Consider the following 16,147-nt stretch of genomic DNA (forward strand, 5'->3'; position numbering starts at 1 on the left):
CTCTGTTTTTCCCCTTCCCATATCAGGAACGTGTCACAGCACATCCCGCCAGCAGAGGGCAGCAGTGTGCAGGTGTATGAGGGGACTCCCTCAGACAGCCACCTGCAGCAGCTGCTCACATATGCTGACAGTGTCACCAAATGGATCTCCTCGGAAATAGTTATCTGTGACTCCACCAGGGTAAGAGGAGCCGTACAGTGACTGTTAAACTCTGACTTCCCCCTATATGTGCTTTCTGATTCTTCTATAGAAATGTACTATATAGAGCAGAAACCTGACTGTTTTTGTAATGGCTCTACTTTTGCATTTCAAAAAGCAGCATAGAAATGTGTTGTGTTATTTTATGGGATGCTTTTTGACCTCCTTATCTCCTTATCTGGCTGACACACCTTTCCACCTGAAGTTCAACGTAGTTTTTCGTCGTAAAATGTATTAAATTATAAATTATAAATCAGTCACAGTGATTCAAATGCAGAACAGTTCACAATGCTCTGACAATAGATGGTATTTTCCAGTTTAGTAGCTTCATTATGTAGTCTGATGTAGTTCAAAGAAAAGCTTAACAGTGTTAGGAGCTACGAGGGTTTTTGCATTTTGCCGTTTTTTTATCGCTGTTGTCTTCTTTCACAGGCACAAGTTACTTTAGTGACTAAATATTTATGGATCGGAAAACATTGCTATGAATCGAGGAACTTTGCCACCGCCATGCAGGTCCTTGGAGGTCTGGAGAATGTGACTGTCAGGCAATTACCAGTAAGGCTGCATCTCGTAAATTTCCCCTCAAACAGATTCTGAGTTGTTGAATTATGTCAGATGCCCTCGAGCTAAATGTTTTCTCCGGCTGCGGTGGAACTTAGTTGGTGTTTAATTAGTTTTGCAAATGAGAAATCATCGTTAATGCGTTTAAAGTGAGGAGGAATGTGGCCAATGAAAAGAGGCAGTTCACAGAAACTCAAAGTATTAAAAGAACGTGTCTTCATTTTGACGCTAAATAATCTCTTGCCAACAGGTTTGGAAACATCTGCCTTCCAAGGTGTTTGAGATACTGGAGGAGCTGCGAGCTGTGCAGGTGTGTGTGTGTGTGTGTATGTGTGTGTTTGAGCAGTTACACACTATGGTGTTTGTAACTGAAGCTTATATGCTGGTCACATGTGAAACCAGGCTGCGGGGCAAACAAATCGATAGAAAAACAGCTCCAAGCAACTTGCTTGTGCGCGGCGAGATTGCAGCTGGTTCTCCGTCTGAAATCTACACTGATGCATCAAGTGGAAATGTCATACCTTTCCTGTTGCCCTAAGATCCAGTTCATTTATCCTGTGGATAAACTTCCTTCTCATCAGATGTTTCTAAAGAGTGACGACTTGTGTCTGATGGCGGGGGAGCACTTTAGGACGAGGCCCACGCTGTTACCAGCGCACATCCTGGCCATGCACCTCCAGCAGCTGGAGATCGGCGCCTTCACGCTCACGACTGGAGCGTACAAGTGGAGCAAGCTCAGGTGAGAGTCCAGATCCTTTTTAAATCTGAAATAAGGTAGTGTTGTTCTGATTGGGCCCGACCGATGTTTTGTCCATCAAAATTCAACTCCAATTGCTTCTAGCACCCAATCAATACATTAAAGAGGGGAAATTCCAGTATTCTTAGCCTAGGTTATTCTTAACCTAGGCCCTATCTTAATAAATGTGGGTGTTGTCATGTTAAAACTATGGAAGGAGGTAATCTGTTGGACCAATTTTCTGTAGGTAAATATATGAAGAAAATAAACAAAATTGCCATTCATTGGAATGACAGTATTCAGTCAACATCAAACTATTCCAGAATTATATTGTTGAGAAAAATACTGGCCTCATTTTGAACATTTATTAGTTGAAATAATGTCCATTGATGTGTTGTACGTCAAACAAAACTGATTGGTTTTTTGTTTGATTTGCTTTTCATCAAAAACTTTCCAATCCTTAATAGAGCATAAACGTGAAACGATGCATAAAAAACGTGGAAATTCGCCTAATATGTCTCGTTTTTGTGACACACAGTATGAACACTCAAAAAAAAACAACATCACATGTCCATGTACGACAAAGTTGGCCAAATAATTTCCCCGTGTCCTTCTTCCTCAATCGAATACGGTTGACCAGATGCTGAGGTCACATCAAGTGGCGGTTGGATGGTAATGACGCAGCTGCTAAAATGGGCTTGTTGGTAGGGATGCCAGTGTTGCACCAGATGGCGCCTGTGGGATGGGGTTCAATTGGAAAAGAGGTTTTGGTCCAGATGCTGGGGTCAGATGATCTAGCAGGGAGAGACAGAGACACAGCTGTTTGGTGTGGACCCTTGTTTCTACCCAAATTAGGTCACAGACAAAAGCTGATGATGATGCTGAGAAGGTAGAAAATGTACCTAGATATGTATTCTTTTCAAATTTCAAATTTTTTAGGAGCATTGCAAAGGTTGTGAGTCAGGTCCACGCCTTCCAGGAGCTGATGTACCCTTACAGTCCTGACCGAGAGCTGCAGGCCTACCTTCAGTGTCGCATTGCCGGGTTTGTCACCTCTGACATTCACCTTTTGGCTGCTGACCGCGATGCCAACTTCCAGCAGTCCAGTGAGCGGCAAACGCGGAGAATCCAGGACACACTCAAGCGGGTAAAGGCCACTTTCCTCTGAGCCCCGGTCTAGTCACAAGTCATTGTCCTGAGTGAGTCGCCATCGACAGGTCAACACCTCATGACTGAGGCTCCGTGCCCAAGGCTTGACCTTCACGTCCCTCTGTTGTCCCATCAGCCAGCTTGTAGACTGGAAAAAGGATGTTGCCTGTTCCCTGTTGGTCCCCCATAACCAAAAAAAAGGCACATACTTCTCCCTCAGCTGAACTACCAGCATGTTCATGATTATTTGTGAACTGTCCCAGAAATGTAGCTCTTAAGGGTCCCATGTAATCGGCCTGGAATACCAACATTTCAAGCACCAGGGCCTGGGAGGAATGCACACCAAAAAAAGCCACCACTTGTGTGTGGTATTTTAGTCACTTTGTTGTTTTGGAACAAAACCTATTCTGAAGCTTCACTGCATGATAATTGTTGGTCAGCGTTTATTGTTGCCATAGCTGCAATTGAAATAGGGCCATAGAGAATTATGGGGGCAACAATGCATACAGTACATTCAATCTAATCGTCACACAGCAGGTGAGGTGAAAAGTTGTGCGACCAAGTTGAAACCCCTCATTCCCTTCTCTCCTCCACTTGCATGGCCAACAACAGGTTAATCCAGCCTGATCAAACATTCAAGTAACCACATTTAGGAAAGGAGAAACACATCATGCAGAGAACCTTTCTATGGACTGAACAGTTTGCTATGATTGATTTTGTCGAACTTGCATAGATTTGTTTGTTTACCGCTTACAACTTTACCGAATGATATTTTTATGACTATATTGGTAATTGTTATCTAACATGAGTTGAATTTACACTTTGTGAACTAATTGCATTTGTTATCAATAGTGTGTCATGAAGGTCGCAAAGCTTGACAAGCTTCCCATTACAGATAAACTCAACATAATGACATGTCTGTGCACCAAACGTGATTTGAGAAATGATCTTTAGCCTTTGTCTATTTTTCTATTTTCTGGCTTTCTCTCTCTCTCTCTCTCTCTCTCTCTCTCTTTCTCTCTCTTTCTCTCTCCCATGGTTTTCTGTCCTGAAGCAGAGCGTGAAGATGGAATGTGCCATGCTATGAAGATTTGCTTAATTTAGCCAAATAAAATACATTTTATAAGCTCTCTCTTGCCAAAACCGTGCTATTGTCAGATAACATCCGTGGTGGAATGGCTGCATGGCAGGTTACAGACCTCAGACAGGGAAGCTTGGCTTTTCTCTCCTCCTACAGGGATTCACTACGTGTGGTGATGAAAACACTGAACATCACTGCAGGTTTTGCTGGGGTTTTTAAGCCAGTCTTACACAACCTATAGATTTTTACAGAATGTTTGTGCACACCCTCACCAATATCCTGGCAGATTTGTCCCTTGTTATTTGTTGACAACATTGGTGTGAATTTCTTATTGTTTCTTATTGCTTGGATTCTATGTATGTGTGTGTGTGTGTATCCCAGGTATTCCTTATGTTGTGGGGACATAAATCGCACATTATGGGAACTTGTCTTCCTTATGGGGACAAAAGTTAAATCCCCAAAACGTAAATTTCTACTTTTTAAGGTGAAGACATGTTTTAAAGTTAGGTTAAGGTTAGGTTCAGGATTAGGATTAGGCCAGTTGTAGGTTAGAGTAAGTCTCCAGGAAATGAATGTAAGTCAATACAATGTCCTCTGAAGTCATGGAAACCAGTGTGTGTGTGTGTGTGTGTGTGTGTGTGTGTGTGTGTGTGCAGTTCATTAACAGTAATAAATATGAACATGGACCTTTTTTTTCCTCCAAATACTCATTTACAGACAGTTGACATCACAAAGGTTTGTTAAATGTGGACACCATGCCGATAAGAAGTTGATGTTAAACTCCAAATAGACTCAAGTATTTGGGTGGTATACATAAAAAGTGTATTTAGTTGTTTTACAGCTTTATAATCAGTTGTTTTTTAAATCAGAAATCTGAAGCAATTCAGTGTCACTTTCTATGAGCAATCCTCACAGATGTGCTTTAAAAAAATCATGAAGATGTTAAATATGTTCTTAAACAGGGGTCGTGAAGAAGGCCTATTCCACTAAAAATTACAATACAGTGATTGCAGCTTTTCCTCCGGGATAAACAGAGAGTAAGCAGACAGTGCTGAGGAAATAGGCGCAGTGTGAAGGCGACGTCCCGGGGGTTTTTATTGTTATCTAACGGGATCAGTTCGCATCTTCAAAGCTTCAGAGATAAAAAAGAAGAAGAAGAAGAAGCCCCATCGGGTTGATGCGACTGCTGCCTTCACAGCGACAGATCACCGATAAAGGAGACAACCAGGCCCGGCCTCTATCTGCATTGTCATATAACTAAACGATCAATTTAGTGCCATTGTCCCCGAGCTGCTGTATGCAGAGATTCCTCAGGAGAGGGCCGCGCAAACCCCACAGGTTATAGGCGCGGTCTGTTCGAAAGGTGGCGTCTTTGGCTCATTATGTATTAGACAAAACTTCTCTGTGGAAAGTGCTTGTTGTTCATTTTAACTTTGCGGATAATCCGCGCGTGTGATTCCACCTGTGCATAATCTGCTTTATTGTAAAATGGGATTGTCACTGGTTTATGTGAAGCCTGTCCTTTCTGGACTTGCGTCTGTTTGCGCTCCCAGGGTTCTGCGGCTTCCTCGCAGCTTGTTTTAGCATATTTACATTTGAACGGAAAGACAATCAACTGTAATTGTGTCGCTACTGTAATACCTTTGATCTGTAATGTTTGAAGCGCCTGTGCCAAATGCTGGCTCTCGGGTTGCCGGCGCCAGCGCACACCAGGGTATCAAAGACATGTCAATACAAAAGTACTACCCCCCCCCCCCCCCCCCCCCCACACACACACACACACACACACACACACCCTCCATTTGATAACATGAGTAAAACTATGGCTTCACAAGGCATTTTGGGGTTTTTATGAGGCCGCAATGCAGAGAATAATCTGGCACAAACGCAAGGTTTTACGCACACGCTTGTGCGTGTTTTTCCGTGTGTTCACTGTTAATTATATATATGTAATGTGTTTCATGTCGATCACAAGGTACGTGGAGCTGCATCAGCATTAAAATAAATATTTTTTAAAACTTCATTAGACTAAGTTTCTGTCTCTGATGAGAGACCACACACCGGCTCCCTCCTGGAATTGAGGAGCTGCTTTAATAATCATCATTTAATACACAAATAAGTTGAAATGTAGCTTTTGTAAAAGAACAACAACCAGAAAAGTACTTTGGAACAGGAACAAGTATTAATGGAATACAAAGTTTGGGCGTGAACATTGCAGCCGAAAGACCTCACCATGTAAAACAGGTTGGATGAACGTTTTAACATTTTTTAAACAAATCGGAGTAATTTGGAGCAGTAAAAGTTTATTAGAGGTTCAAGGTTCCCTTCCCCTCTTTTTCTCACTCAATGTGATGTTACATACCCAATGGATACAGATATATATGTAATACGTGATTTATTTTTTAATCATTCATCTATTTATTTATTTATTTTTACCTGATATTAGCTCTCTATTTGCGCCTGTAGTTTTTTTAATTGTCTTTGCTCTGTTCCATGAGAAATTCACAAAAGTGTGGGGAAAAAACACATTTCGACATTACTTCAAACTATATCTCCAGGACAGAGGTGGACCCTGCAACAAAGCAAAACTACAGACATTAAATTATATCTATAGTTATGCGTTGTCTGGTCAGCCAGACTCTTACTTTCTGTATTCTTACAGGCCTACAGTTGTTGCTCCTGCAGTTTCAGTCGGGGCAGACACATGTATGAGCTCAGGAGGACTCTCACAGACTCACTGGCGCCAGGTCTTCACACACTCACAGGATATGTAAAGACTTCAATAACGAGCCATTAACCCCTAATCATCGCGATCGATCAGGCGTTACAAGGGCCTCCACACATGCAAATGGCGAGGAGCGCCGGGCCCCTATAAAAGCTGACACCGCAGCAGTTGCTTCACACACTCGCTCTCGACATTCGGTGGATTTACAGGTCACTGAGCAGCACTGACAACATGGTCAAATATTTTTCTGTGGACTGGCTGGCCCAGAGCCACCGCGACACCACAACCACTGGGGAGCACGAACTTGGCACGGATACCGCACTGACCCACAGACCGCATATGCCCTGCGTGGTGCAGCCGCGTCCCCCAACTTTTGGCAAAGGTTATTTACAGCCTAAACCCAAACCAACAAAGCCCGTTGATCTCACGGAACAAATGGACAACAACAGGCCCCTGGACTCCACTCTGTGTTCCTCACCAAGTAAGTAGCACCAGTTTAAAAAAAACACAACCTCGATTAACAATATTAACAAGTGATCCACTAATGGCGCACAAACAGTATTTGTAACACAGCTTGATTCTTTCTTTTTCTTCTCATAGCGTCAGAAATCAGTGGCTATTCCTCCGGGTATGAGAGCGAAGCCACTTCGTCTGAGTGTCACTCTATGGATGAGGAGAAGGACGGACCACAGCGCCGTGTACGCACGAAGTTCACACCCGAACAGATCAACAAACTGGAAAAGATCTTCAACAAACACAAATACTTGGATGCTGGAGAGAGAGTGAAGACCGCACAGAAGCTGAGCCTCACAGAAACTCAGGTGAGACGCGAGTGTTCGTGTAAACAAATCAACCACGATGACATTCATTAACTGAGACTGTATTTGCGCATTGGATGTTAACTTTGTTGCTCTCTCTCTCTCGCTCGCTCAGATCAGGACGTGGTTTCAGAACAGGAGGATGAAGCTGAAGCGGGAGGTGCAGGACTACCACACTCCCCAAGTCCCGTCGGTGATGTTTCAGTCTCTGCCTCCAGTTCAGTACCACATGATGGGACAACAGCGTCCCCACTACCCCGCGGCTGGACCCCATTATTACCCGATCTCCGTCCCGCAGATGGTCCTCCAACAACCGATGTCCCCTCACCCTCCTCCTCATCGTCTCATGATCCACAATCCTCATTACTACTGATGATGAACTGAGACCCTTCCGACTGCAACACTTAAAAAAAAAATCAAAGAATGTGCAATACAGAGTTTGTTTTATTTGATGTGCATTAATAATGTGTGTATTTTATTATATTTGATGTAAAAAGTGATTCACAGAAAAGTTTATTTATCAGGAAATAAAAATATATCTTCTATACTGCATTGGACTTGGCGCATTTCATTGCATGACATGTATCATTTATAGGTTGTTGTATTTTAACTATACCAGCTGAGCTACAGAGCTCGTATCAGTTGCTGTCTTTATTGTAGGATTAGCTCAACATGAATGGATTATCCTCGTCTCTCCCTCTTAAGAAGGGAGGAGGAGAAAGCACAGATAAACATGGCAACTGTCCACTCAGACGAAGCATTGTTATTGTTCTTATCACAGCTCACTGTATGGATCAGTTGGTTTGATCCTCTCAGAAGATACACATCTGAAACCAACTGATATGATACAGACAAATCAAATCAAATCACTGAGGATAGACAGAACTTTTTTATTTGACATTATTCATGATGAGCTTCACGCACACACCCCCACCACCTCCACCTTCCCACAAAGACCGCCCAGATGCGCTGCTGCTTTCATATTGTTTGTCCTCATCTCTGCACTTCAAACGCCAGCTAACGGGCAGATCATGGTCCGACAATTAGTCCCAATTAAACCGCTCATTGATGAGTTTACAGTTAACCACAGGAGTCCTGAGGCCATGGCTCCAGAGAGTCTGGACTTTTGTGTGGCCAGAGAGTCTGATCTCTGGTTTTGAAGTGTGAGGCCTGAGGATAAAACCTGATTATGTGATGGGATTTGGAGATAGCAAACTTGATTCACGACAACTTAACGATAACAAAACGGGACAACAGAGCTGTGTAGCTGTGTCTGCGTGTAACGTTTCTAATCCTGTCTCTCGTGCATTATTTGCAGTTAGAGTAAACTTACAGTTAGGACTGAAGGATAAGGCCGACGACATCACAAGAAGAAGAAGTTTATAATTAGTTGATGTCGATCGTTATCCATTCAAACCGACATGATTGAAGATGAAGAAACGAGTTTGGTGGAGCTTTAAAATTATTTATTTAATTAGAAAACAACACAAACTACAAACAGAAACAAAACATGATGATAAAATGTTGTGTCTCAAAGTGTTTGCACATCGCTTAAACACTAGAGCTCACAATGCTGACCCTTTGTTATATTAATCAAGAAAAGAAAATAGCAAATAAGTGCCTTGTTGTTGAAATTTGCCTTTGACATTTTCGGTTCGGGTTTTAAAATGTTGTACCTGGTGAATCTCCTGTGAAGGCGCCCATGGGGCCCGTCAACAAATGTCTCATTCAAATCGACCATTCAAGGATCAAACGGGACTTTCTCACTTTCTATGCGGACGCTCTTTCACAGCGGTCACACCCACCCTCTCCCAACATAACAAAGACTTCTTCATCAGCAGTTTGCTTGATGCGCAGACAGCTGGGGGGCGGGGGGGTCTTCTGTCTGCGAACCCCACAAGTTACTCACATCCTCGACAACCTGGAAACATCTTAAACAACAGGTGGAGCCAGTATGTCAAAGAAATATAGTCAAGACTATTGGAACATTTTATTATCTTACATTACCAGCAAATACCTGCTTAGACAAAAATGGATCTATCACATTTTCATCATGGATTTGTTTTTGCATAATATCTCACATTATAGGACACAGCCTTACATAAACAGGGCTATAATCTGAACCACTGTAGTGGCGGATATTGCCCCTAGAATCCGTTTATGCATAAATCTGTTGAGTCTGATGTCAGGTATCTGATACTCAGACTTGCTGGCGCCGCAGCCTCGCAGCCAGCCATGGACGTGAGAAAAACCACAGCCCAGCCTCTATTAACCTCAATTACAGCCACCATCAGGTTTCTATCGTTCCGCTGAGAACCCTTTGCATATGCAAATAAAGAAGTGTGCCCCTCCTATATACTGGCTAACAGTCACCCAAGGGGCCAGCAACTCTGAACCGCGCAAAACCTGCGACCACTTCTTGGCAACAACATGGCAAACTTCTCTGTTGAGTGGCTATCCAAAAGTTATTATGAGGACACGTCGTTGCATTTCAACCCCAAAGGTGAAATACGGGACTTAACAAACGGACCAAGAAGCCTGCAGTCACCTCCGACCTCTCCAAACAGTAAGTTATAACTTAAAAAAAAAAAACGTTGTTTCAAGAGCTTAATAAATACTTAAATGATTCTTGCGAAACTTTAACTCTGCTCTTCCTTCTCGCAGATAGTTGCGGCTACACATCTGGATCTGAAAGTGAGGTGGCAGATGACAGCGAGGAGGAAGCCGCCCAGCAAAGGAGGATAAGGACCAAGTTCACCTCGGACCAAATCAGCAAACTGGAGAATATCTTCAGCAAGCACAAATATCTGGGCGCCACACAGAGGAGGAAGTTCGCTGAGAAGCTGAACCTCTCCGAAACTCAGGTGGGTTTGAGGCGGTGGTTACAGAAACTCCCCCATGCTTTTCTACATAATGCATGTTATGACGTGTCTTCCGATTTTGTGTTAATTAAGTTTATTACTTAAAAACACTCGCTGATGACTGTTCTTTGTCTTCCTTAGGTGAAAACGTGGTTCCAGAACCGGAGGATGAAGTTGAAACGAGAGGTTCAAGATCTGCGCCCTGCGTTTCTGTCGGTCCCGGCGGCTTTGCTGCCGCCTCTGCTGTTTCAGCACCCCCCGCTAAGTGGACAGCTCCCCGCAGACGGAGGCTTCTACTCGCAGCTGCAGCCGCTCCATCGAGCGTCTCTGCCGGCTGCTGTGCACCCAGCCCTCCTCCATCCACGCTTCTACTGAACTGAACCCTCTTTACATTTTCTCACCACAATTCCTGTCTAGAATCTAGACTATTGTTCTCTCTAAAATAGAGGTTGTGAATTATAAGTGTGATGCACTATCTAAGTATATCTAATAATGTATATGATGCTAATAAAATAGTATAAAACTGTGAACATCCCTTCTCTTTGTTTCACATTTCGATCCGTCTTAATTGTCACACTGTTTGTAACCACACGTAACCTCAGCTAACTTTTATTTGCAAATGCCATGAAAACGTATTTCCATTGCACAAATGTAGATGGTCATTAACATTATTTATGTGGCTTCTGTCAGTGATGTAACACATATATGCCATGTGTCACTGATGTAACAAAAAGAACAAATGGTGCTCACTATAGTGCTCCTCTTTTCACCATGTCATTTCTCCCCCTTCTTTTCAGAATAACTTTCACAGTGTTCATGCAGAATTAGGAATCATGCCTTTCATTCAAGCAGTTGTGCTACAATATACTGTTAAATATGTTTAGGCTTCATGTTACTTACTGTAGGTGATTTTTATTTTCTTTAGTTGGCCAAGTGATCCTGCGCTAAGTGCAGAATGAAATGGAGAGACAAGATGAATAAGAATTGACGATGCTGCTGTTATTACCTCATGTTTAGGAGATTGTCGCTTTATTAATGCCTTCAAATTTACAAGCACCATCTAAAGAGTTCTCTCTTTCTTTCAGCATTCAGCTGTAACCTCTGCACTGTCAAGGTTTGTAACATTTGTAACAACCTCCAATCCTTCACCACTGAGGACACTGGGTATTTTTTTCTAATGCTCTGATCAGAAATGCATCTGCCTAAATAGAGGTTTACTTTAATTTTCTCAGCACCAGTTGCTCTGGGGGAAATTTCCCTACATGCTGGAAGCACCTGGGATTAATTCATGTCTTTGCATGTCCGGCTTGGGTGTTTTTTGTTTTTTTTCATTTGTGCTGTCTTATTACTCTTTTGTCCTGACTCTGTGAGAGAGTACATTTGGCCCTGTAGATAGTTAGTAGTATTAGTAACATTTTGAAGCTGAAGTTAAGTCTAAGTTTATGTGTATAGACCATTGAGAAACAACCTTGGTTGACAAAAGTGCTGCACAATCAATACAAAATCATTACGCCGAGAAAACATTAAAAGAAGGAAAACCAATAAAATAAGTAATTTTATAATAAAAAAAGAGATAACACTTCAGATGTTTTTTCAAATTGGTCTTGGCAGCTCTAATTATAAGAGGTAGGCTGTTCCAATGTGGCAATTAGACGGCTTAAGAACAAAGTGTGAAAAGTGTGGAAAAGAAAAGGTTATGTTTCACTTTTATTCCAATTAGCGCTTGCTTTGTCTGTCACATGACGATGATGAGTATAGGTCAGGTCAGGTGATTGTGGAAATTTAGCACCAATGTTGTTGCGAGATAGTCGCCTTCATGGAAAAAATAAATAAAGATAAAAGGGAATAATGAGACATCAGAGAAATGCGAGGACTCGGGACAACAAAACGTCTGTCTTCATTTTCATATGTCAGTTTGGTTGAACCAGTTGATGGCAATGCTAACACAATGCTCACAACAGCTGAATGGAAGTGAAGCAAAGCCACAGTCAACAATAGATTTACTGCAAACCGTTGTAGATATACTTATCTGGCAACCTCTTGTTCAGAGAAATTACTTTAAAATACTCTGCGAGAGACAGTGTACCTTTCTACAAATGCTGCTGTGAATATGCCAGTTTTTTTTACTAAGTTTCCCCCAGAAAATGATCACATGTTCTATAAACATTAAAGAAATACTGTGATAAGATGGATAAGCTCATGCCTGACAAAATCCTCTCCGCCTTCTACAAAACTACTAGTCTCCCTGTCTGGAACAGATGCTTAATAACAGTCACATCAGCTGAACCCCAGGCAAATGTTTTTATTCAGTGTCCTGGGGCACGGCTGTAAGCTGTTGTCATTGTAGTTTTTCACCCTCAAAAGGAACATCAAAGCAGAGGTAACAGCTCGATCATTGAGATCCATTGAGCTCTATTGTCTCCTGATTGAAGAATTCACACTTACTTGAAAGACACAGAGGGACGGCGCCCTCAAGTCTGCCAAAGGTGTATATTGCCTCACGCTCAAGTCATTATGTGGCACCAGCTAAATAGGTGATTGAGTCACTCTGTCATAAAGTGGCTATGTCTTGTTCACTTATGCATCCATGCTATTTGTAATTCAGAAAAGGAAGTGCCTGCTGGTAGAGTGATTGCATTCACTACGGGTTATCGGGCCGCTGACATACGCTGTGTCGCTTAAATCATCCTTCCTTTTCCTGGCTATATTTACAGCCACATGCCTGTTTCAAAAGATGTTTGGTTATTCAGTGGCGCCTCACACTCAAAGTACATCTAAAAGACAGACACATACTGTCACCTCCCACCAGGAGGCACAGTTATCAAAGGAGATGGTTAGAATTCCGTGCGCCAGTATCTGCTATAATGAGAAGAACATTACTCATTTAGATGATTACTGGACCATACATTCATTTATACAGCACCTCTGTGCAAACCACCAGACAGTGCAAGGCCTCAGTCTGCAGCATTAACTGGAGTAGTAGTTCCTGGCACTAATGGAAGTATGAGCATCAATAAATGATCCATTGTTAGAAGTCGAGGAGTGGGCGAGATGAATGACAATGAGCGTTCGACTGATCCTTTGAATCAGGTGAGTGGGTAGGTGAAGAGGTGCTAACGGCCTCACTAAAGCTGCAGTGCGATGGCAGCAGACAGCCTGGAGCCAAGGATTGATGATGAGGAGACGGCAAATGTTGCTTACAAGTTCAAGGAGAGAGAACTACTGTAAGGCTTCAGGCTATTATACAGTATATGACTTTCAGATAAATTATTATAACATACATATATATATATATATATATATATATATATATATATATATGTGTTTAGTGCACTAGGCCTTTCTGCATGGAGTTTGCATGTTCTTCCCGTGTGTGTGGGTTTTCTCCCACGGTCCAAATACATGCAGATTTGGGGATTAGGTAAAGTGGACACTCTACATTGTCTCTATGTGGCTCTGTGATGGACTGCAAACTGTCCAGGGTGTTCCCCGCCTATTGCCCTATGTCAACTGAGATTGGCACTGCACCCGTGACCCTCATGTGGAGGATAAAGCGGTTGAAGATGGATGAATGGATGGATATAGTGTGGAAGTTTAATTAAAAAAAAGAATTAGCCCTTGGATGAATCATGAATTGTGAGGTCAGTTAAGGAAATGCTATTAGATGGAATAGTCTGAGAACAGTGAAAATAATATAATATATACACTGTTTTCATGTTCATCTTTTTTGCAGGATCGCTTTGGCTCCACGTGTCGTGAAGAAAGTATAGAACTGTTGTCATTGCTCACTCTGCTATAATAGAAATCCCAACACTTTTGGCTTTATACAAAGAAAGAATAGTCCATTTGTGGCCTCTTGTCATATTTCAATCATCTAAAACCTTTGCCTGTAAACCTTTCAAAGTATTTAAGGCTAAAAATGTTATCACATTATCATCCATTTCGCAATAAAAATAAAGATTCAAGTCTCAAAACTATGCTTATTATCGCATAGATTTATATTATGACCATTTTGAGTGAGTCATTGGGGACAGTGGTAGGAAACTGTATCAAGTAGTACAAATAATGCTTTGTAAGATATATGAAATATAAATTTATAAAATACAATGAATAGCTAGGGGCAAGCAGACAAGTCAGGCCCAGATTTTCAAATGCATGACTTTTTTTTAACAAGGAAAGCTTGGATTATTGGTACTTTTATGTGTGTGAATCATTTTCCCACTACTGCTTAATGCTTAGTTTCTTTTATCAAGAGTAAAAAAAAATAACATCATTATGCAAATGTGTATATGTGCAGTCTGAATTTTAAGCTTGAACAACAACAAAAAAAAAGATATTATTTGGTAGTGACACACTGCGCTGTTTTGGCAATGCATAAAAAAGACACATTTGGCAGCAAATGAAGAACATTGTTATAAATCTGTTTTTGTTTTATGAGATTAAAGCAGCAATGCTGAGGCAATTTCGTGGGCACTATTTCCCATCAGAGTTGTCCAAAGAATTGCCTAGTGTATCACCACCCTAAGTCATTTATGTGCATGTAAACATAACGATGTAGAAATGGATGAAATTGCTTCAGCCACCCAAAGTGAAAGACAGTGACAATGCATAAACAGTATTTAGAGCAAAGATGGGTTTATTTAAAAATACAACAAATCAATCAGCAATATAACACTATCACTTTACTCCCCACTCACACAAATGAATGAACCCAATGCAATATTTCATAAAAAAAACAGACTGACAGAAAAAAAAATTGCGTCAGAGTATGTGGATCGCAGCATCCCTCTGTGTGTGTGTGTGTGTGTGTGTGTGTGTGTGTGCGCGTGCACTTTGAGGCCAGCTGTCCTGCAGAGAGGATGATGAAATGATGGTTGTCTGCCCGGTGGAAAACCTCTGCAGCCCCATTTTCCCATGCCCTATGCCTCTTTAAAGCTACATCTCAAAGAGGTATATGCATAGGAAAAAGGAACAGCGAGTGCAAAGAGCATTGCTGTCCCGTCGCTGCTCACTGGAGCCTGGAAGGCAGGGATGTAAAAAAAAAAAAAAAAGCCTGTCAGTTACGTGGCTTCATGTACAACACAAGTAATAACTCACACAAATGATATTGCAGTGTTAGTGGGTGAGATTACTTAACCTCTAAAAAAATGAAGACATTTTTAAAGAATAGCAGTGTCCCAAGAAACAACCGGATGAGAATTTTCTAGTTTTTAAATAGTAAAATAAAAGAAATCAGTTTATAAAAATGCACGAGGCATGAAGAGGACTTACCCTGTAAAGCACCAGATGAGTTTCTCCTGGGTAGGCACCTCCTGTTGGCCATTTATCCCTCCTCAGGGACCTTGAAGATGTTTGAGGAAGACAGTGTAGTGCTTGTGTGTGTGTGTGTGTGCACTCAGCACGTATCCTCCCTCCTTGCTTTCAGTCCAGGGCGACACACCCGTGAAAAAAACAAATTAATAATAATAAAAAAATGCTTCCTTAGATTGCATTTACATGTAGCTCAGGCTCTGACGCAGAGTTCATTGTCACTCGTGCCCAAATCACTGAAGTTAACACTGAAGTTGTTACAATAAGTCTCTTTTTTAGAGTTATCTTTCTGATGGACACCGAGTGCAGTGAAGGAGAAAGCAAACACAGAGAACAGCTTGTTCCTGCTGCTGAAAAAGTTTCTTATCTGCTCTGTTTTTTGTTTTTTTTTAACTCACTTTCTCTCTCCCAGAAGAGGGGCCCCAATGGTTCTCAACTCTCAAGGTCTCTACACAAGGACTCTCACGGTGTGCTGAAGTGAGACAGTAGGCACACACACACACACACACACACATACACACACGCGCGTGCACACATAGGCCATGTAATGTGTGTGATGTGCAAAGGAGGGGGTATTATGGCATGTCAAGGCCAGTGCAGCCAGCCAACACTTTTTGCTCTCTGGATATGTGTGTTCTGTTTGGTGCAGCTGCTCAGAGTATATGACAAGAAATGATGTACAAAGGAAGATCTTTGTTAGATCAGAGC

At 41.9% G+C, this 16,147-nt stretch overlaps 3 protein-coding genes and 1 long non-coding RNA gene across 4 annotated transcripts in view; 3 read left to right on the forward strand and 1 right to left on the reverse strand.

Annotated features, from left to right (window-relative positions):
- Positions 1-5,746, forward strand: part of LOC131473956 (kinase non-catalytic C-lobe domain-containing protein 1) — a 31,027-nt gene extending 25,281 nt beyond the window's left edge. The window contains exons 27-31 of the mRNA XM_058651602.1: positions 27-180; positions 631-753; positions 1,010-1,069; positions 1,341-1,498; positions 2,435-5,746. Of these exons, the coding sequence (XP_058507585.1) occupies positions 27-180; positions 631-753; positions 1,010-1,069; positions 1,341-1,498; positions 2,435-2,663 (724 nt within the window). The 3' untranslated portion in view covers positions 2,664-5,746. The remainder of the gene's footprint in view (positions 1-26; positions 181-630; positions 754-1,009; positions 1,070-1,340; positions 1,499-2,434) is intronic.
- An 871-nt stretch (positions 5,747-6,617) lies between these two features.
- Positions 6,618-7,818, forward strand: vox (ventral homeobox). Its single transcript, XM_058651603.1, has 3 exons — positions 6,618-6,931; positions 7,051-7,271; positions 7,384-7,818. The coding sequence occupies exons 1-3, from the start codon at positions 6,682-6,684 to the stop codon at positions 7,639-7,641; spliced, it is 729 nt and encodes a 242-aa protein (XP_058507586.1). The 5' UTR covers positions 6,618-6,681; the 3' UTR covers positions 7,642-7,818.
- A 1,778-nt stretch (positions 7,819-9,596) lies between these two features.
- vent (ventral expressed homeobox) lies at positions 9,597-10,659 on the forward strand. The gene is made up of 3 exons (XM_058651604.1): positions 9,597-9,834; positions 9,933-10,132; positions 10,271-10,659. The coding sequence occupies exons 1-3, from the start codon at positions 9,699-9,701 to the stop codon at positions 10,502-10,504; spliced, it is 570 nt and encodes a 189-aa protein (XP_058507587.1). The 5' UTR covers positions 9,597-9,698; the 3' UTR covers positions 10,505-10,659.
- Positions 10,660-14,740: 4,081 nt separating this feature from the next.
- On the reverse strand, positions 14,741-15,726 carry LOC131474374 (uncharacterized). The gene is made up of 2 exons (XR_009242283.1): positions 15,401-15,726; positions 14,741-15,147 (listed from the first exon to the last, which is right to left on the reverse strand). It is a non-coding gene; the product is annotated as an uncharacterized LOC131474374 (long non-coding RNA).
- Positions 15,727-16,147: the final 421 nt, after the last annotated feature.

Source organism: Solea solea, chromosome 15, assembly GCF_958295425.1.
Source record: "Solea solea chromosome 15, fSolSol10.1, whole genome shotgun sequence".
Classification (NCBI taxonomy): Eukaryota; Metazoa; Chordata; class Actinopteri; order Pleuronectiformes; family Soleidae; genus Solea; species Solea solea.